The following is a 23,228-nucleotide window of genomic DNA, read 5'->3' as shown; positions in this document are numbered from 1 at the left end:
TTACAGTTCACTGTTTTGAACTGTTACTGAGCGTGCTTGTGCTCTGCTGCACTTATCATTTGCTCTTTTCCTTGCTCTTACCTGATAAGAATGTTATAAGGCAGTGAAGATCATTACCTCCACTCCCCTTTCGTGCTTTGTGCATGTGCCAAAGCCCCCTACAGGGTGATAAATGGAGTGGCCACGGGGTCCAGGTGCCACTACCCATGGTGTGATGCTGGACCCAGAGATGTTTCACGGGTAGCCCATGGACTACCACAGCAGTCCCCAGGTCATTGGCATGAGACTATCACATGCACCCGGAGTTGGCTGTTCTTCCTTTAAGGGATTAGCAGGTTGTAAGAACTACCCTAAGCACTGAAGAACCTACTTGGTGCAGGTTTCTTGAGTGTCGCCATATAGAAACATGGAAAAGTCTTATTGTTCAGAGGTTGGAGTCTCACAGAGGTCTTGGCCACTGCCAACAGTGAAGCCCAGAGGTCAAGGAGAGATTATGCAAGGGTGGTCGGCGTCATGCCATACAAGCAGAATGCTTTCAAACCAAAACGTTGGACAAGCCTTAAAGAGGCACTGTCTTCAAAACCATGCATTGTGGCAGTAACCTGTTATCTGCAGGATTCTTCAGTAAACCAGTATCATTGATCCAATTCCATTTGAAGCCCAATGAGTTCCCACATCTGATCCCAATAGGAAGGAGGGTGGTCCAATGGAAGGGGCTACTTCCCAAAAAAAGAACAATTACTTTGCAAGGGCGTAGGGGTTTGAGTTGGGGTACAGAGCCCAGTTGTTGGAGACCGAGGCCGAATATGATTGAGACAGAGTGGAAGGAGGAAGTGAAGAGAGAGAGGGGGTAGGTAGCTTGAGGGGAAGTGAGAGGTGGAGAGTGAGAGAGAAGGTTTGAGGAGGTGGGTGAAGGTAACATTAAGGATGATTTTGGAAGGAAGGCAAGTGTTGTAATGGATTCTGGATGAAGGAGAGCAGTAGGGAAAAGTTTGGAAGAGATGCTAATGCAGATTAGGAGCATAGTATTAGGGAGCGATTAGATGAAACATCAAAGGAGGGAAGGAAGAAAGTATTAAGGAGGAGGAAGTTACAAAAGATCAAAGGAGTGAAAGATGAAAGTATTACATAGTAGGCTGGAGGAATTTTCAAAGGGAAAGAAGATGTAATTAGAAAAAATAGTATGGAGGTAAATGGAGAGATCATTGAGGATGTGCAGCTGAGGAATAACAGAGAAGATATTATAGGAGGAGTCCAAGAGGATTTGAAAGGACAAGGAGTTGAGTAGAGGGACCAAGCAGAGCTGGAGCCTTAAAGCAGTTAAGAAAGTGTAGATGTAAAAGCATGTGGTGAGGCATTGAGGAAACCCAGGAAAGAAGGACGGACACAGTGCAGCGAAGGAGACAGGATGTGCAGGAGGGATCCCCTTAGTCATGAGAGCATTGCAACTCCTCAAGAACGTAGACAAGAAAGGAATGAATGACATACGAGACTGGACCCTGAAACATTGAGGTAGTGAGAGTATCTGCTTGCTCTGGCATATCATTTCGATGGCTACTGTCTTGATGAGTGGCATAGCATATTTGAAGTTTAAAACTAGGTTAAGGCCGAGACGTTTTTATGGGAGGGCAAAAGGGGCCCTTGACCTGGGCCCCCACCTTGGAGGATGCCCCACAAGGCTGCCTGATCTAAAGAAGTAAGATTCCTTTGTTCACTAGACTTAAATAGCACACATCAGAATATATTATATTGCATGGTGCTGAGGCGCTAAACCTATTGCCTGTCTGTTTGGGCAAGTACATTCTAGCTCGATCAATTAATCATGTAATGCTTTCTGTGTTCACGGTGGTATATATAGTTCATGTGTTCCTTGTGGTACAACTCCTGTAGCATTCTTTCCTTCCTGTGGGAATTATGTTGATCATGTGCAATAGCCAAATCTGAAATGCATACTGGTAAATTGAGTGCCACAATGGTTCAGAAGTTAGCTCAGTGTGTGATACGCAGTGATAGGTGTTCCTGTGCAAGATTAGAATAGCACATTCCTGTAAGGCTGGCTGAGCCTTTCCTATGTCTGAAGTTTATAAACCTGCCTGCATATGTACTTGGTCTTGCAGCACAGCAGGTGCTATTATCAGCAATATACCTGCACCAGATAGCGGTTGCTATAAAACGAACATGTCATACTTATGGTGAAGGTCTAGAAGTTGGGTTGTTCAGATGGGGTGTTGTAAAACCTAGGCAATCACCTGCAATGATTAGAAAAAAGTGTTAGTCAAAGAGATGAATAAATATCAGAATTTGGAACCAAATCATTCATGCTTGTATCCTGGCTTTGCCAGCAGACAATACACTGATCCTGATCAATCATCTTATATCTTGTGCATTATTGTACTGTTTTCTGTGCAGTTTGCCTCCTCACATGCTGGTGGCATCGTTCTGCCTATTACTTGATCTTTCTTCTTATGTAGGCCATTTGAGTGGAAGGGGTGGTAGAGAGAAGGGAGCGCACCAGATGGTGAAGGACTCGGGCAAGCATATTTTAAAGTCTGCTCGTTTGAAACAAAAAAACTTTGCATTTTTCTAAAAGTCTAAGGTTTTTCTGACAATTTGACAAGACGTTGTTTTGGAAGTATGTAAAGCTTTAAAATACAAAAGACCAACGCAGATTAAATCTGTTAAATCACGCTGATTGGTATGCTGGTACTTATATACGTCTCTTGATGATGGAGAGAATGAAGCTACAATCATTCTGTGTTACACCCTTTTATAATATTTTGTTTTAAAAAATGGTCATGTTTGGTAATGTGCTGTGTGTACTTTCCAAGTCAGTTTTATAAAATGAGATTATTTTAGCTCATGGTAAGAAATGGTAATGAAAATGTTCAAATGCAGAAATTGTAGCCTTTTAGAGAGATTTCCTTCTCAGGGTAAGATCTTCAAAACAGCTTCATTCATGGTTTCACTGGCTGTAGTGTTGCCTCCACTATAATAGTGAGCATTGATATATTGCACACCATAGGCACTTCATTCTTTTGATCTCTAACGGCAACACTATTTGAAAACCATGTCCCACTTATAATCTCAGTCTGTCTGGATACAGACACCTTTCTGGTAGCTTCTAATCTGCATCCACTATCCATGCTATGGTATGTGTAGCTTTCTCCTTTCTACCAATTGGTCTGCTCTATCCATGCTTGAGCACGTTTGCATTCTGTGAGGCAGCAAATGTGAGCTATCTGTCTATTCTGGGTTACATGTACCTTTTACATACAGTCCTGCGTTAATACTACAGGCTGCATACCTGCCTGGATTCTATTGAGAAATAGTCTCCTGTATCTATGCTAGAACAGAAGTAACCTCTTCGTAGACTGATAATGTTGGTCTTCAAATGGCACTTGTTTATCAGTCTGATTAGCGCAAGAATTAAAAGTGTAAGGGGACTTAAAGGGAGTAAACATCCTTATTTTTAATGCTGTGAGGCAGCATATCAACCTACGGATTGTGATTGCGGCAGGGGGGCGGGGCAGATATTCTTGAGCACTTAATTCCTTTGGTTTGTTGGAGGGAGGCCCCAAAGATGTCCATGCCCACGGCCCCAAAAGTGCTTAAGATGGCCCTGGGTTAAGGTCACCATGTTCCTTACAGATTTCTCTCCCAATTTTACCTCATGGAGAAAAGCACTTCCACCACTTAAAAAGAGCAATATATTCAAATGTCATTCTTAAGTACAGTTGTTCTTTGCAGTTAACGTTAAGTGTGCGCTACTAAAATTTAGCTCATCAAACATAGCAGCACATATAAACCACCGATTCCAAGGAAGAGTCTTTGCCTCACTCGCTATGCAAAATATGCAGGTTTCCATATCATCTTATACCTGTCGTTAGAAAACTATATTAATACAAATTAACCTATATTAATACAAATTCTGAGCAGCCCGTCATCAACTTGGCCACCACAAGAAATCATACCCTTGTGCTCTACCACCTTAAAGAGTCTCATGTGCTAAATGGATTTACCAATAATGATCTCAGACCCAAATAACCGGACAGACTCAAAGAATATGTGAAAGTACTACTTTATTATCAGCTCTAGAATAAAGTAGGGCAATCTGGCGAACAACAAAGTGTAGTCTACGCACTCACACTTCAATTTTGTGGCAAACTGTAAAACCTATTGAAGGGAGGGATTGGTTAAGGGAACATATGTGCCTATATATCATATAATTATTAGTAGTATTACTGGATGCCCCTTATCTAATAGGCATGCCTTGAACCGCCTCTAAATACATATAATACAAATTATAGCAGAATAACAGCAGCAGGTAGGCCTGTGCAACATTGTATAGCGTGTTGCTACATAGGCCCTGTGATTGGTTGGGATTCTCTCCCAACCTTGGACTTTTAGCTCGTTAGCAGCACGTAAGCAAAATGAAACTCAGATGCAGAGAACAACAACAAACTAGTCCATCATCTCTCATCTGTCAGGCCCCAAGCCAAGGCTTCTTCTTTATAGTTGACCTTGCAGCCTTTTCTCTGTTCTGGGACTTTTAAGGGAGGATAGGTATGCCATTATCTTCATCCGGAGCTTAATGAATAGCCCTTGTTTTCGACTTCTGAATCGCGTGTGAGGAGACCACGATTTTGTCCATTTCAACCTTTTATTTACTGCTATTTGATTTAATTAAGCTGGGTGTCATTACTCCTCTTAGCTTCTGAATACTTGCTCACTTGCATAGGCTTTCTGCATCTTTGATTTGTCCAATACTTGGCTCTTGCAGATGTTTTATTATTTGCTTAATCAAAGAGAAATATGTCTTATGTACATGGCCTATCCTCTTGACTCCCTTTGTGCCTTGCAATTATCCCTTGAAGTAGCATCCTTGATCCCAGGCCAATTGACCCCTCTTTATTCCTCACACAAAGCTGTTTTTTAGCTTCTCCGGACTCTGCAGCCCTGGTCTGTCTCTGAGATAGCTTGAATGGTTTCAACACGAGTCTGACATCCATCTTTGTATCATGGCCGCCTCAGCCACGTTATGTTGTCTTCTGCAGCAAGCTTATATACGTCTCAACTACTTTGCATTTCTGCGTGTATACATTCACTTCATCTCTCCTCACTTATTTCTTTGGTACCTATGAATTATTTGGCTTCAATTACATGTTTCTCTTATCACTCCAGTTTCATCTTCATTCTTTAAGTATTTGCATATTGTTTCAGTGCATTTTCATGTCTTTCCTTCATGACGTCATTGCCCTCGTCAGATTTCACTTATAGCTCTTCGATGTCCGATGGTGTGTGCAGACATTCTTCCATCCTTTCAGTACGGGGGCACATTTGATATGGTTGTCTGAGTGCATATCATCTCTCATACACTCAATGCAGTATTGGGATAATACATGGTGTGCCACATAGGGCTCTTCTCCAGCTGTTCCAATATGAGGGAGGTAAGGGGGCGGGAGCTAGGGATAACATGTCCACCTGCTCCTCTACACCCTTGCATATTGCAACCCCATCCATGCTCCAAATAATTGAGCACAGCCTTGTTTCATAATGCAATGACAGTAGCAAATACCTTAATAATAATAATGGCCACTTAGACAGCATCACAGTCCTATTGAAAATGGTATTCCATGCTGCTGCCTACCGAATCAGAGAAACAAAAACCATGATCACATTCCTCCCACCATGCCAACACTACAATGGCTCATTCCCTTTACCAGGCAGTATTCTATACTATTCAAAACAAACTGTTTTACTTACAATGGCACCACTATCATAAAATGGACAACCTAGCTCAGAAACTGGCAATACCTGTATGATCCCCACACCACTCAGAGGCAATGATTTACTAGGTTGGAAATCTAATACTGCCATAAATTGAAGATTCACAGGCAATGATTTGTCTCCGATTACCACAAATCAGTCATTGAAATGTCCATCCCCTTTAGGCTACAACCTATGAGCCTATGAAAGGAATGAAAGACTTACAGATTCTGTCCCTAGCATACCCTCATCCCTTGAACTCACAACTACGATTCTTCAACTGCCCCGGCTTCCCACGCCCTCTGGACTTACTAATTCTCAAACCCATCACCACATTTCATTGTAAGCAACTCCCAAATGACCCCCACAACTTGTACTGACATGTTCTATTATCTGAGGTATTCTAAATGTGTGCAAACACATTCACTTATGTTGTTTTATGTTACTAAGATGTATGCTGCACAATGATTTCCTTTACATGGTCTCCAAGCACTCTGGTGAATCTGAAGCAGAGGGTGAGGTGTTATTTTAGAGTTGAGAGGGGAGATGCAACATAGCTTTGCTTTCATGTTAACACACACAAACTGTAAGTATCTATGTCGGACAGTCTGTTTCTATGTGTTATCTGTTCTAGGCACAGATATGTTTGTCTCTAGAGGGGAGCTCAGTGTGTCTGTGGTGCTCTGATGCATTGGCTGGGCTGGGATGTGAGTTCGTTGTAGAGGGGTGGTATTGTATCTTTTAAAGTCTGGTGGGAGGGGTCTTTAGTTTGCCATGTGTGGGAGGAGTAGTCTGTTTACAAGTTGAAATTAGGAATGCAGAACATTTGCAGATGGCGGAGTAGGTTGTTGTTGAGTAGTGGCCCCCGGGAATCCCTTGTACCTGAACTCTTAATTCTTTTAGGGTCTTGGTTCCATGACGTCCCGTTGCCCATCTAGGTCACAGTGTAGTATGGTTAGGGAAAGCTCCCCTGGCCTCCAGTCTGCATAGCGAAACACAGCTGGGAACTGGGAACCCTCTTCCAGCACCACAGAAAGAAGAGGAAAATCCACAGGGTTAATTTGTGACTGGGACAGCATGGAGTGATGGCGTAGATGTCCAGAAATAACAAGCAACCAGAGGAACAGATATGGTATGGTTCCAAAAGGTAGAGCAATTAATGAAGGCAGGAGTGCCAGAGTGCAAGCAGGAATCAGAGGAAGGCAGGCCTCCAAGAGGCAAGACCAAGACAGCAAGAACAGGGCAAGAACAGAGTGGTATCAAGAGTGTCTCTCTCTGCACAAGGAGGAGAGTACAACGCAAAGAGTGCTGTGTAGTGTCGTAATTTATAGCAGCGAGGAAGGCTATCCCTCAAAACAGTCACCATGGCAATCCCCCGTATATAGGTGGATTGCGCATGCGTGAAACCCAGCCGCGGGTCTACCGTGCCTGTGCACTGCATTCAACATGGCAGCACCCATTGGGGAAGCCAGGGACAGACACTGCACTGTGACGGGCCTGGGGAGAGGGGATCACAGAGCCGCCAGCGGGCTCTCCATGTCAGGTGAGCAAGACGTCACAAAGCTAGCAGCGTCGTGAGACGGTGCCCCTACCAAGGGCCAGATGACCCACCCAACTTCTTCCAGGGATATCGCAGATGAAAACAATGGACCCACGGGGGCATGGACACCAGATGCAGGTTCGCAGGAGTTGTCACACACCGCGTAGCCCTTCCAGGACACCAGGTAAAAGAGTTTCCCACGACGTACACATGAATCGCAGATATCCGCCACCTCATATTCAGGAGAAGCAGACTGCATCATAGGGCGAGGACAAGGTAGCGTGCACCCAAACTGGTCAGGTCGATATGATTTAAACAAGGAAACATAGAAAAGAGGATGCAGTCTCCAGGAAGCAGGCACAGCAAGGTAGAAGGCGACTGCAGAAATCCGATGCTTGATGCGGAAGGGTCCCAAATAATGAGAAGCCTATTTCCAGGGAACATTCTGGAAAGGAAGGTTCTTAGTGGAAAGCCAAATTGTATCTCCCGGCTGGGGGAGTCCTTCATAGACTGTTTGGAAGATCAATCAGAGATGGCCAATGACATTGCAGTAGACTTCCTGCACCCCCAGCACCAGATAATTGCTAGACTGTACCCGACTGTACCAGACCAGGACTCAGCGAGGAAACAGCAAGGACCTCTGGATGATAACCCATGCAACAGTAAAATGGACTCATCCTTGTGGCAGAATGAACCGAGTTGTAGTAAGCGGTGTCAGCCATATCGATGTAGTCCTTCCAATCGGTTATCACCGGTGTAGCAACTTAAGTACTGCTCTAAGGTTTGGTTAGTCTGTTCTGTTTGCATATTAGTCCGAGGATGGTATGAAAGCAGCAGTTATACCTACAAGCTTGCACAGGGAAGTCCAGAAACAAGACATGAACTAGGAGCCACAATCAGTGATGATCTTGCGTGGAAGTCCATCCAAACGGAATACATGCTGAAAGAAGGCACTAGCCGTGGTTACAGAGGTTGGTAGGCCTGACAGCGGAAGGAAATTAGCCATCTTGGAGAAACAATTTACTATGACCAAGATGCAAGTACACCAATTGGATAAAGGGAGATCCACAATTAAATAGGATGGTATACCAGGGATGGGGAGGAACTACCAGAGGCTGCAATAGTCCCAAAGGATGGGTATGTATGGACTTGGACTGGGAACAAATGGAACAAGCTCGCACATACTCCTCGACATTAGAGCACAGAGAGGGCCACCAGAATTGTCACTGAAAAGTTCCAGGGTGGCCCGCCGTCCACGGTGTCCCGCCAGCCTAGGGTCATGTATCTGTGTCAGCACCTGCCGTTGAAGATCTTCAGTCGGGATAAACAAGCGACCCAGATGGGAGAACAATCCGTCCCTCAAGACATTGTCCTGGGAATGCAGAAAGGTAGCGACACAAGGATTGTTGTAATGGCAGTCCTGACTTGTTCCAACAGCGGTTGTATGGCTGCCAGAAAGTGTTTTGCAGGAGACAAAACATACCCAGACGGTTCAAGGGCCTCGTCACGCTGTAACGTGCAAAACAAGGCATCTGCTTTCTCTTTCTGGGAGCCTGGTAATTACGTAACAAAGAGGTCATACTGCAAGAAGAAAAAGGCCCTACCTCCAATGCATAGGGCTCTCCCAGGAGATGTTGATGCCATTCCTGAAAGGTTGCCATTATAGCCAAGAGTTCTTTTTCAATTATAGAGTAGTTGCGTTCACTGGTGGTCAACTTGTAGGAATAGTAAGCCACAGGCATCTCGGCACAGGTTTTAGGATCAGATTGCAGCAGGACAGCACAAAGTGCTTGGACAGACGCATCGGTCTCCACGATATGGGGCGTAATGTTATTAGGATGGTGTAAAACCGGCGCTGAAGTGAAGGCGTTTTTCAGAGCACAAAAAGTCACGGCTGCTCCCTTAGTCCATTGAAACTTGCATTCGGTGGACGTCAGACAGGTCAATTCCCAGGTCAGCTCAGAGAAGTTTGTAATGAATCTCTGATAGTAGTTTGCAAACCCAATAAACCACTGCAGGGACTTGAGGTCATGTGGTATGATCCAGTCCGTTATGGCCTTGACCTTCTTTGGACCCATATGCACCTTCTGGGCTGATTACATACCCTAGTAATTCCATACTAGATACGTGAAATTGGCACTTCTCAAACTTAATGTAAAGATGATGTTCCTGTAGACAGTGCACCACTTCACTGACGTGTTTAACATGTGATTCCAGATCTGGTGAAAAAACATGGATATCATCCAGGTACACCCATATGGAACAGCCAACCAGATATGAGAAGACAAAGTTCATGAATCTCTGGAAGACTGTGGGGGCATTGCACAGTCTGAAGGGCATCAGCCTGTATTCAATTTGCCCAAATGGTATTTTGAAAACAGTCTTCCACTCGTGGCCCGGGCGAATACGGACCAAGTGATAAGCTACCCGCAGGTCGAGTTTGGTATAGACCTTGGCATCAAGCAGAGTTTCTAGTATGTCAGAAATCAGGGGAAATGGATACCGATCCTTCGGTGTGATGTCATTTAGCAAGCAGTAATCCACATAGGGCTGAAGGGTCCCCTCCTTCTTGGGTACGAAAAACAGAGGAGATCCCAGGGGGAATTTAGAGGGTGTGATGTAGCTGTGTTCCAAACACTCCTTGGGGTATCTCTTGAGTTCCATTGTTTTGACCCCTGTAAGGGAATATATCCGGCTGTTGGGCAGCGCTGATCTGGTCTCAGGTTGATCTCACAGTCAAAGCTCTGTTTAGGTGGCAAGTAAGACTGATCAGGTTCCTGGAAGAGCTCCTGGAACCGCTGATGTTCCATGGGCAATGCTAGGCCAGTGATGCATTGTACAGTAGAACTCTCTTGCTTAAAAAGGCCTGGGATGGCTTCCGGAGAACAACAAGGTGGTACGCAACATTGTGTGGTGCAGTAGTCGGATGAGAAGATGACGACTCGGGTTCTCCAATTGATCACAGGATTATGGGCCATAAATCAGGGGATTCCCAACACCAAGGTGTACACCAGGGATTTGATTACATCAAACGAGAAGCATTTGTTGTGTTGTCCAAGCACTAGACCAAGGGCTGCTGTGTTTCGCTCAATAGGTCCTGAAGACAAAGATGTTCCGTCGATCACTTGGACCTCAGGACTGTGATCCTTGTTCTGTGTGTGTATCTGGTGCTTCTGGACAAACATGCTGTCAATATAATTGCCAGTGGTACCACAATCCACTAAAGCGGTTACGGTACTGGATTCTTCTGGCCTGATGCCTCGGGTCTGCAGGGCTTTGATCACAAACAACGGAGCTGGAGGCATAAGAGCCCCTGGGTCCTTGAGAGATCGAAACTGAGGTAAGATGGAGCCCACCGATTGCTCGCTACCAGCTGGCGGGCTGCTAGTTTTCCTTCGACCAGGAAGGGCACACTGGATAGGTATCCAAAAAGTGTCCGGGAGCCCTGCAACATAGACACAGACGAGTGACTCTTCAGCGCTGACCTTCTGCTTCGGTCAACGGACCCCTCAATGAGCCTATGTGCATAGGTTCAGTTGTTTCCCCCGATGCAGCTGTGAGACATGGACCAACAGCTGGAATAGGCACAAGGACCGTTGTCCATTCTGTTCGCCTGCAGCCCGTTGATCTCCCAAGCAGTGGTCGATCTGGATGACCTGATCAAGAAGCCCTTGCAAGGAGGTTTCTTCAGGGTTATGGACCAATTCATCCTTATATTCGTCCCGTAATCCTTTACAGAACAACGTGAGTTGTGTGATTTCCAGCCACCAAGAATCATAAGCCAGTTGCTTGAATCGTCTGATGTATAGGATCAGGTCCTGGGTCCTTTGTCTCAGTTCCAATAACTGGTTCTGGGCAGAAGCATCTGCACAAGGAAGAGAGTATGATGCACAGAGTGTGGCATAGCGTTGCAATTTATAGTGGTGAGGAAGGCTATCCCTCAAAACGTCACCATGGCAATCCCTTGTATACAGGCAGATTGCGCATTCGTGAAACCTCGCCACGGGTCTACCGTGCATGTGCACCGCATTCAACATGGCTGCTCCATGGGGGAACACCGAGGACTGACACTGTGCCTTGACGGGCCCGGGTAGAGGAGATCACGGAGCTGCCAGTGGACTTTCCCTGGCAGGTAAGCACAATGTTGTGACAGTGGTCTAGGGTGTTTATTTGCTGCATGTGTGATCTGTGGCAGATTGGTGGTATGGTAGCATGGATAAATAGGTGACCTAAAAAGACAGGTGTTCAAAATGTTGCTTAAAGTCAGGTGATCCCTGCATGCTAGAGAAAGCTGATTCTCTGTATCTCTTTTTGGCATAGCGTCTGTTTCCTAAGAGTCAGTCATTTCTGGATCTCAGTGTTCTCCACATTTTGCTGTTCTCCTTGGTTGATACAGAATTATCTTTCTTTGAATTAGTTCTGATCCATGTCCCTGAAGTGCTCAATGTGCAATAGAGACTGGATAGAAATGGATCCCTTTCTTGACCCGCAGCCATTGGAGTGATCTTGGAGCTGGTGTTATATGTTTGCCGATATTGTGTCTAAGTAGAAGTCTTCCTGCTGTGTTCTGGATATGTTGACATTTCATAGGCAAGCCATCATGCTGAGGCATTCGCTGTTTTGATAGTTGATTATGGGTAATGTCAACAATAGGATGGCAAGTGTAATGGGCAGGAAGGTCAGGAGGGGCATCAGCCGCCTGATCAACCATAGAAGCATGTCTTTTACCAATGCAGTCATTTGTGCTTCTAAGGCAAATCCATTGCACGTAAGAAGCCCAAAGTTCTTGATAACGTTTAAGTTCTCTGGGCAGATACTCATTTCAGTAGGCCACGATATAGCTGCTTGTGGTGCAACATGGTGAGGAGAGATCGAGATTTCTATTTTATCAGGGTTTACTTTAAAATTATTGTTAGTCATCAATGGGTTTACTTGAGCAAGGTAATTAGTGAGGGTGGCGTCTATGTTATTGTTGTTGGCCGTTTTTTGTTGATTTCCTGTAAAGTGCTCTGTTGCTCCCTGGAACTTGGCCAACAAAATAGAAATACTCTAAATAAAAATAATAGTAAAAATAGTGATAATGCTAAATAAAAGTATCGCTCTTCGGTGGTGGGTAATGTATGTCATGCATGTCAAAAGTAGATCCCTTTGTTCTCACGCACCCCCTCTTCCATTTCATGGAAGCACATACTTTTAATCACATGTCTCCTTATTTCCATCAGAAATCAGTCTCCAATGCAACAGACAGTGAAAAGCTCCTCTTCAAGAACATGCGCGCGGCGGAGACCTCGTGGGAGAAACAGGAGAAGGTTGTTGCCCGTCTCCGAGACAGTTTAACAGCAGTGAGGAAAGAAAATTCTTCTCAAGTGAGTGGAGTAGCAGAAAAACATACGCAGGATGTTCAGGAGGGAAGCTACTGTGCATGCCATTTGACTGACCATTGAGCGTATAGCATGAAAGAGACTGATGATATACAAAAGGAAAAGGAAAAGAAAAAAAAGTCACCCAAGCATTATAGCTCTCGCTCTAACTAATCATGAAACATTAACCATACCACGTTCTCCTAAATACACACAAAGATAAAATCCACATGTTACAAAAATATGTCCAATACTTTCACGTGATAGGTAGAGAAAAAGGCAATATTAAAAATGTAATGCATAATAAACATACATAGAATATAAAAATCACAAAGGCACTCACGTATGGCGCCAAGACCATATAAAACCCTAAACAGTAATCAAACCTAAACAGTCTTAGGGTGCAACACAGATAAATATTAATAACAAAATCTGTATTAAAAAAAACAGTGACATTTTTCTGTCCTAATGATGTAAAATAAATACAGGAAGCTCCTCAGGGGCAAGCAAAAAGGGGGAAGACGTGGGGGCTTTCAAAATTCGGTAGAAGTGCTAAGAACTTCATTAACTGAATCAATGGATACATTTCACCACTATATAGAAAAAATAAATCGAATAAAACCGCAAGCCTCAAACATGACTTGGAGAGTGCACAGAGATGGGCTATAGCGAAGACACAGAAAGTGGCAAAACACAGACACAGACAATGACAGCATGAAAGGAGAGCGGTCAATTAAAACTGACAAGTGAAAAATGGCAGAGTTAAATATAATAAGAGGCAAGAAGCGTGAGATCTTTGAAACTCAGTGGATACAGGGCTAGACTGAAGAGAATCTGAAAGGGAGAAAGTGATAGAAGGACTGAGAGCAGTATAAAGAAAGGGAGGGGAAATACACTGAGAAGCATAATGTATTCAGAAATAAAGAGCAGCACCAGTCTTAGCCTTTTTGGCAAAAAAGAAAATGGAATCTTGGCATTTAAACACAACAGAAGCCTGCGCTCTTGCCCCCCCCAATACACACATTTGGGCCTTTCCAAGTCAGCTGGTACGGTATTAAAGTGCCGGTATTCATGTATACCGGCACTTTATTGGACCGGCCGACTACAGGTTTGCCGGTGGGGCACCTGAGTTACCTCCAGCTGGAGGTAAGGCAGGTGTCTTGATGGCAAATCCCTCCATGGAATCTTATGGTCTCCATCAAGGGGCGAATTACACCATCACTCTGGCACTCGTAATCGGCAGTAATGCAGCCGGACCGAGTGCTGGAAGCGGTAATTGCCTTTGCCAGTATGCTGGAGAGTTTGCCACTGGGATACCAGCAAGGTCATAAGGAGGCCCATTCCACTTTGACGCACTTGACTGTTGTGTTTCATCTAATTAATGTCTATAGTAACCAGCTGTAAGTAGGGTATCATCAACGAATAGTGCTGCTCATTTGCAAAGACTTTGGAGAAAACGGGGTGAAGCTTAGCCTGTGTGAAAAAGAGCAAACTTCAGCCCTGGGGAGGATAAAATGTACAGCCGCAAGACTACCACATTTCATCCAAAAATAAAAAACACAAGGCTTGACTCATATTAGCAGGCAAAGTGCATGCATATGATATGATATGGCATTTATAACGCGCCTATACACAAGTGTTTCAAGGTGCGACGTGGCAAGCGAGGGGGAACAGAGGGAAGACAGGGACAACGATCCTACTAGGCCAAGTGTCATTCAGATCGTGCAAGTGCAGGGGAAGGGGGAAGAGAAAAGTACGGAAAGGGAGGAGGGGTGGGGTCAGTGCAGTACATGGTGTAATAGAATAAATAAAACAATAGGAAGTAGGGCCAGCTGGTGGCAAGTGCAAGGGTAAGTGCAGATATCAGGTGTGAAGTGCAGGTGGGGGACTGTAGGGATACAGAGAACAGTCCCCAAGTGCAGAGGTTGCCAGGGAGACGGGTAACTGGCGCGGCAGGGAACCTGGGCCCGAGATCAGAGGGTGGCCAGGTAACCAGTACAGTTTCAGCCAGGAGTTCAGCACGGGAGAGGAGGAGAGAAAGCAGAAGCAAAGAGGAAGGTTTTGAGGTGCTTCCGGAACCAGAGATGGTCCTCCTCAAGTTTCAGGGAGGCAGGGAGGCTGTTCCAGAGGGAGGCCCCATCCAAAGAAAGAGATCGACCACCAACTCGTTGCTTGGAGAAGCAACTGACCTTGAGGGAGTTGGAGGCGGGTGAGCGGAGAGCGCGAGAAGGAAGATATTTAGGAAGAGAGAGTTGAAGGTATTGAGGCCCCAGGCACCAGAAGGCCTTGTGGAAAATTCAGATGGTTTTGAACTTAATCCTCACAGCCACTGGGAGCCAGTGCAGAGATTTCAGTCCTGGAGAGATACGATACGATCCCTGGGTTTGAGGCCAGGGACAAGTCTTGCAGTCCAGTTCTGGATGAGCTGCAGAGGGCGGAGAGTAGAAGCAGGCAGATTTAGGAAGAGGCTGTTGCAATAGTCCACCTTAGAGAGAGCCAGAGCTCTGGAGACAGAGAGCTTCTGGGGGAAGGAGAGAAAAGGAAGAATATCTCTGAGGAGGTGCAGATGGTAGTGTGACTTCTTGGAGACGTCAGAGATGTGAGGAGAGAAGTAGAGTGTGGAGTTGAAGATGATTCTGAGGTTTTTAGCCTCGCAGGTGGGAGCAGGAAGAGAGCCAAGAGAGGCCAGCCAGAGAGTGACAGGAAAGGAGGGAGAGGGTGTGCCGATGAGGAGAATCTCAGTCTTACAGGCATTAAGGCAGAGATCATTGGCGGCACACCACTCCTGGATGGCAAACAGACAGTCAGAGATAAGAGTCGGAGAAGAGGTGGCCGAAGGTAGCCTGAAAATGAGCTGGGGGTCATCCGCATAGCACTGAAAGTTAGGGCAGAGAGCGGCAATGCGGTGGGCAAGAAGTGCCGGGTATTGGTTGATCGCTCAATGATTTAGTAAAGTGATGCAACCTATAGACCCATTAGTTATCCCAAGAGATGTTGCAATGCATGCACCTCTTCTTACACCAATTCCGTTCCGATGGGAGGTGCAGGCATTCTCTACATCCAAATTAGATAATGGATGCTTTCTGGCCTTGCGCTCCTCAAAAGTTTCAGAGACTGTATAAAGATAGTGGTATCTTTCTTCAGACCAGGAAATTATTGCAAGTGATGATTCTGGTGGCCACATCTAAAGTAATGTGATATAAAGTAATATGTACATGTCCTTCATTTACATTCTACATATTCATCTTCAAAAGAGCACGGAGACCAATGATACATCAATTCCGTAGGGCAGGTGTCTGTAAGCTGTGGCTCTCCAGATGTTTTGGAATACTATCCTCATGATCCCTCATCATTGACTTTGCTGGTTTAGGGTGTCTCATGAATTTTTATCTAGGGCATTAAGTTCAAACAGTGACCATAATGAAACATGATGACATGACAAGCTATGAACTTCCTTGATGTTCCCACAAACTAGGACCACCAACGTTTGGAGATTATTCTTAAGATCTCTCACAGGCAAGCATGTGACTAAGTGCCAGTGAATATGCTGCAAAGCAATTCTTTTCCTCGATGGACCCACCCACTTGCTGAGGCAAAATATTGAATTGCCCTTTTCCCAATTTGTTCGAAGCCAGTCAACTGTTACACAAGTTCCGGCATTGCTGCATTGTACTTATGGCCAACATCCTGCTGATTCAGCCATTGCCAGTCCCATGGGATATATAAATCTGCTACTCCAGGCTTCTGGTGGCAGCCTCATAGATATGGTCAATTTATAAGACTGCACTAGTCTTTTTTTTTTATCACCCATGCTACATTTATATGTAGTTTCTGTATTTTATTTGTGTTCTATAAAGTGCCTTAGCTAAGGCTCTGTACAGAGAACGAGGAACTGTACAATAAAATGAGTAAACAAAAATTCAGAATAACAATCAATCAAAGATGTTGCAGCAAGTGAGACTTCAGTAACCTACGATATAAAGAATAGACAGAGATAGAATGAAGAGAGTAAGGAAGATCATTCCAGTGAACAGGGGCTAAAAGCATGAAAGTACAAAAATGGGATTGAGCACAGGGGGACGAGGTGCCACCAATAGAAACTGGGAAGAAGAGCAGAGAGAACGAGAAGGAGTATAGAAAGATATCAGAGCAGAGAGATAGTTGGGAGCCAGACCATGGAGGGATTAAAAGAGAAGGCATAGACAATTACATTTAATTTGAGTGTGAAAGGTTAACCAGCCAAGAATGGTAAGAGAAGAGGAGATGTAATCTCAGAAAGAAAGGAGACAGACAAGATAGATAGAAGAGTTGAATACAGATTTGAGAGGGACAAGACAGGAATTAGGAAGACTATAGAGGGCAGAAACCACTAAAATAGTTGGATAAAAATCAAGGAGGAAATAAGGAGTTTAGAAGCTTGAAAAGTGAGAAATGGCTGTGCTTTACGAATATTGTGTAGGTGAAAGCGACATGCGCATGAGGTTAAAGAAATGTGATGGGAGAAGGGAAGACTAGAGTCAAAGTAGAAGCGAAGATTTCGAGCCTTGGGTGTGATTGGAAGCTGGGATGGAGGAAAAGATATAAAGGATGGGGGAGTGGGAGGGTAGAGGGTATAAGCGGGGGAAAGAAGACTTTGGTTTTCCCAGCATTGAGCGTAAGATAGTGAGAGGACATCCAAGAGTTGATAGCCACTCGACAGGCCAAAAGCATGTGGGGAATTTCAGAAGAAAAGGAAGAGAAAGAGAGAAAGAGTTGAGTCATCAGCATAAAAGTGAAAGAAGAAATAACAGCCGCAAGAGGGGAAGTGTAAAGAGAGAAACAGAAAAGAGCCCAAGAGAGACACTTGGGGAACACCATGGGCAAGCAGGAAAGATTTAGATGACTTCCCAGCCCAAGAAACAGAAAAAGGTCTTTGAGAGAGATAAAATTGAAACCAGGAAAGGACAGAACACGTGAGACCGAAGGAAGAGAGTGACGCCACTAGAAGAGAGTGGTAAACAGTGTTGAATACAGCAGATAGGCCAAAAAGGATGAGAAAAGATGAGTGTTTGGCATAAGGCACAGAAAGAAGTAAGTCCAAAACAGAGAGTAGAGCAGTTTCTGTGGAGTGGAGAGGGTGAAAGCTCGATTGGAATTGGAGACAGAAGTAGAGACTTGAGAATAGACCAGCCATTCCAATAATTTAGAAAGATAGGGTGATAAGGAAATAGGGCGAAAATCTGAGACAATCAGTGGATCAGCTGTGGGTTTCTTTAAAATTGGGATAATAGAAGCATATTTGAAGGACGTGGCAAAAGTAGAAGTAGAGAGACACACGTTAAAAAAGGAGTTAAGGTAAGACACTAATGAAGGGTAAACCTTAAGAATAAGTGCAGAAGGGACTGGGTTAGTAGGAGAGGCAGTTGGGTGTACTTTAGCTAATAAAAGAGAAACATCAAAGTTATATTTGGTTGAAAGCAAGAAATAGAAGTGAGGGGAGCAGAGGTAGAGGGAGTCACAACTTCAGATGAAATAGAAGCTTCAATGTCATTATGGAGAGTGGTTACCTTAGAGGAGATACATTGGGCAAAGTCAGAGGTGGATAGGGTAGAATTAACAGAATAGTGTAGAGTAGGAGGAGACAGAAGCTGAGAGAGAATTTGAAAAAGACGCCTAGGGTAGGCTGACTGAGTGTGTTAAAGATCAGAGAAGTAGAGACATTTAGCAGAGAATAGATCGTCATCATAGAGAGTATGGTAAGAAAAATATGATGAGTCATTAGCTGTCAATTTGGTCTTAAGCCAATGTCTTTCAAGGCGACGGAGGAAATGTCACATAGAGAGATGAGGGGAGAGCCAAGGCTGGGAAGGTTTGCGAGTAGGGCGGAAGGGTGATAAAGGGTAATGCAAGTCAAGAGAGGAAGAAAGAGACGAGGAAATGGAGGAGGCAGCCTCGTCAGGTGTTAGAGATGAGAGAGAGGAAAGAGGAGGAAGGGCAGAGATACAAGTGGAAATAAAGAATGAAGGTTCAAAATTGCATAGATCACACCGAGAAAAGTATGACATGGCAAAAAAGCAGAGGAAGGCACAGGGACTTGAGACAGTGATACAGAAAGGAGATAGTGATCAGAGAGGCAGACCGAGAGAGAATACACAGGAGAAGCCAAAAAGGACAAAATAAAAATAAGATCAAGACAGGCCAGAGATACGGGATGGGGGAGTAGCGAGAGGATGGAGGAGTTGAGTAAGTACAGTTTTTAAGTTTATGACGTAAATACAGTTACCAAACCTACCTGTTTGCTTAGGGTTAGGGTAAGATTGCTCTTTGAGACTTAGTTAGCCATCTGCTGTTCCCTTTCACCAACATCTTTCCAGGTGAACATTTTTCAGGCTAGAAATGGAAACGTGCTTCTTTTGCCCAATAGGGGATGGAGTGTACCTGTATGCCCCACTCTGAACTAATTATAGTACTGAAGCCCCTCAACCCTTCCACTTTAACTTGGTGGCATTGGAGGAGACCGGGCCGGGGATCTTTCAAAATAATAATAAAGATTGTACTTATTGAAGAATGCCTTCAACATATTTCTTAGTTAAAAATGATTGGTTGCTGTAAATATCGTTTAAAATCACATTTGAACTATACAGGACATTGGGCCTCATTACGATTTTGGCAGTAGCCATGCCGCTATTGACGGCAGGGCTGCCGCCAAAATCGGGTCCGGGTTCCCAAAATGGGGAATTACCGGGCCATTCCGAGTTCGGAGGGCCCGGTAATTCCTCCCTCTGGGAACTCGGACCCGGGCCTTCCCCCCTTCCCATTTCAGCCCCCATAGGGCTGAATGGGAATGGGAGAGGGAGCAAACAAAGGGCCGATTACGAGCGGCCCGTTGTTTGCTCCCTCTTCCCCTCGCGGGACCCGGTCTGCACGTCTGGTTTCACCAGACGTGCAGACCGGGTCCCGTGAGGTGGCCTCGTAATCAGGCGGTACGGGGTTGACGACGCCGGCACCTTTACCGGCGCTGTTAACCCCTTACCGCCTGCCTGACTTATAATGAGGCCCATTGACTCTGCATCCAACTGATATTGGTTTTATGTTGGACATAATTTAAGAAATGGCACATATATAGGACTTTAACCATCTGCCAGTCATTTTAATTATGACTTTATTTTATTTACACTTTTTGGCTGTTTAGGGTTTTCATAAAAGCAAACTATACACAATAAATAAATGTGCATCATTTTTAAAACCTGGTACAATTAAAACACAACCACAAACTTAAAAAAATATATATGATTTCATAATTAGTACCAACAGCCAAAAGAAACAATGGATAAAATACATAATACATGAAAGAATAATAAAACTCTTAAAACAATATAACATGGTCACAGACTTCTCTCAAGGTAACTAATTGACGTCTGGGAGAGCAGGAAGGAAAAAGGGGACACTAATAATTTACCTCCTTGCTCGCAGCCACAGAAACCATAAAACCCAGGCCCTCTATGCTCAGAGACTGCTAATCCCGTTTGTTCCCTGTCACGAGGTGAAATAAATAAAGCATGCAGTTAATTTTGTGATGTCATGATCAAAATCCCCAGGAGAAATTACTTCAGTTTTTCAGGGGGTGATACAATATGAACTTATGCATTCATAGGCTGGGCATTTTGTGCCATTCCATTTTTTGACAGTAACAGCTGGAGATAGAATATCGGCTCGAGTGAGGGCAAAGAGGCGTCTAATCTGCAGGTTTGTAAGACTGGACAGATATGGTTGGTGGACTTCACTCACCCCAAATGCATCAGCCCAACCTACATTTCCCAAAAATGTCAACTCTCCTTGATCTTGCCTTTTGGGCTGCTTTAAGTTTAGACAACAGGGGCCTATACGAATCAGAGGATTGATGCAAAGGGTCCAAGACGCAGCCTAGACCCAGCTGATTTTGCTCTTCTTGTCAGCTGTTTTGTATAGGAGAAGATAGAAGATTGGGAAAAATGTTCTTGCCATGCCAAATCTACCAGCTCTTTTGACTGTGAGACTGCCCTTTTGACTGTATACCTGGCCCGGGAATCCGCCAGCCTTCTCTGTTGTTTCTGGAAATGAACGTCTGCATGTAGAACAGCAGATGGAAACCTTTTGGTAAATATAGAAGTTGTTTCTAGAAGTGACCTTCGCGTATACCAACTCGGATGGCAGCCTTATCTAGGCCCCATAATTCTGTACCACAGGCTACAATGCCTCCCAACTTCCCTCTATGGACTGTCTCTATTTCAGAAGCAAAGTTATCCCTGTGTTTGCACAAAATGTGAAATGATGGCTCTGCTTGCTATTGATGCTTTTCTGGTTGCTGACTCTACATGTGTTTTCCTGGAGAGATGTGGGGTAATGACTATACACAGGTAAGAGATCATTTCCACTACCTAAATAGATTCACTGTACAACTTGAAAGATGGCTTTATTTTCCCATTATGAGAATTATTGAAGATCATAACTTTGGACTTGGATTAATTCATTGTTAGATTGTCTAGGATACACTAACGTGATACTGCCTGTAGTTGGGCTCTCAAAGCGTTGGGTGTCCTGGCAAAAAGAGCAAAGTCAGCTGCATGAAGCAACATTTGTATTTGTATTGACACAGCCTGCCCTTTAATGCTAGGAATATCTTTTGATGCATCGTCGAATAAACTTGGGCATGTCATTAATGTACAGGCAGAAGGGAACCAGGGCTAGCAGGCGACCCTGCTTGACCCCTTTCCCTGTCTGAATGTTCCAAGTGAGTTGACCATGAGGGCCAAACCTCACCTGTACTGAAGTCCTTGAGTATAGAACTCTGATGATTTCAGGCAGGCATTTGTCTATTCCCATACATGGCAGCTTCATCCATAGCCTCTCTCTGACTACCATGTCAAAGGCTGAGGAAAAATCTAGAAAAGCTGCATATAGGGACATTTTCTTGGCCAATGAATATTTATTTGACAACTGCCATGGAATGAATACCTGGTCTGCAGTGGAGAGCTCTGATCTAAAATCTCCTTGTGCCCAATGTATTATTGCATTTTGACCTATCCACCTCTTCAGTTTTCTGAGGATTATGTTGGACCCTTATGGATTGTATTTTCTGTGAAATATGATGTTTCTGGTTGACCATTTTGCTCAACAGAGGAGATTTCCATCTCAAGGAATAAGAGAATTGACTCCTCTTCCAGGCATCCATCTGTCGAAAAGAGTATCAACTTGTTGTTCCAATGTAACGCTTGATGACTTAACTTTCATTACCCCAAAAATTTGAGTCAAGTGGAGTAACCACTCTTCCTCTGAGATATTGGTTTAGACTCTGGGTTTGTGGTTCCACAGACCCTGCATCACAGCCCTCCAGAAGGTTTTTGAATCTCTATTGTTGGCTGCTCCTACCAGATTTAGCCAACTGTGATTCCAAAACTCCTTTTTCTTTTGGGAAATGAGGAATTCATAGTTCATTCTGATCTTGCTAACCTCATCAGACCCCCCCCCCTCACCCTTATCGGACCGCAGATTGTAACACACCTTTCAAATTAGCACGTTCTTTATCAAACCATCCCAAAGTTCCAAATTTGGGATATCTCTTAACGCGGTTTCCTTTCATATCCTTAGATACCAATGGTAAAAGAGAGGCATTCAAATCCTCATATAACCGACCAATGTTCTCCCCGGTTGAGGGTCCAAGTCCTGGTCCCATCCCACACACTTCATGGATTTCTTGTAGATCCCCATTTACTTCGATCTGCTTTACCCACCCATATGTGAATTCCTCTAGTCTGGGTCCACACCTAACCCTCACTTTATTGGACACATCCAGGGTGGCCATTTCTTCACTATAGCTTACCAAACCCAACTACCATCTACATATTTGGTCATAAAGAGTGCATTATGGTCACTTTCCACCCTAAGACAAATCACAAATCTACCATAAGATGCTCATGTGTCCATCGGTAACAGGATATAGGGCCTCATTACGAGGTAGGAGGTAGCCATGGTGCTACTAGCACCATGGCTACCCCCTTACCGCATTCCGGGTCCGGGTATCTGAAATAGGGACTTACCGGGTCATTCCAACCTTGGAGGACCCAGTAAGTCCCCATTCCGGGAACCATTCCCCATTCCCATTCGAGCCCCATAGGGCTCAATGGGAATGGGGATGGAGCTAATAACGGTACTGCAATTTGTGGTACCGTTATTAGCTCTGAAGTCCCTTAACGGGTCCCTTCCATAATGCCTGGTAAAACCCGGCGTTAAGGAAGGGACCCGCTAAGGGACCTTGGAATACGGTGGTAAGGGATTACCGGCACCGGTGTCCTTACCAGTGCCGGTAATCCCTTACCACCTACCTCGTAATGAGGTCCATAGTCTATTAAAGAACTTGTCCCTCTTGCTTCATAGATGAGAATTGAAGTGGATACTGAGGTTAACGTATTTTCGGCAGAGATCCAAATCTCTGGATAGGTCCAGATCTGTGCAGAGGTTTCTATGTCAATTTCTGGTATCGGATGGCCGCAGCACCAGTATTCCCAAGCCATACACATAGTTTAAATCCAGGAATACCATAGTCA

At 44.5% G+C, this 23,228-nt stretch overlaps 1 protein-coding gene across 1 annotated transcript in view; it reads left to right on the top strand.

Moving 5' to 3' along the window:
- Positions 1-23,228, top strand: part of LOC138472817 (myosin heavy chain, embryonic smooth muscle isoform-like) — a 374,216-nt gene that overhangs the window by 331,243 nt on the left and 19,745 nt on the right. Inside the window, exon 11 of the mRNA XM_069611184.1 lies at positions 12,529-12,672. Within this exon, the coding sequence (XP_069467285.1) occupies positions 12,529-12,672 (144 nt within the window). The remainder of the gene's footprint in view (positions 1-12,528; positions 12,673-23,228) is intronic.

This window comes from Ambystoma mexicanum, chromosome 8 (assembly GCF_040938575.1).
Source record: "Ambystoma mexicanum isolate Mex_15411 chromosome 8, UKY_AmexF1_1, whole genome shotgun sequence".
In the NCBI taxonomy this organism is placed as follows: domain Eukaryota; kingdom Metazoa; phylum Chordata; class Amphibia; order Caudata; family Ambystomatidae; genus Ambystoma; species Ambystoma mexicanum.
This window is presented reverse-complemented; position numbering and strand designations above follow the sequence as displayed.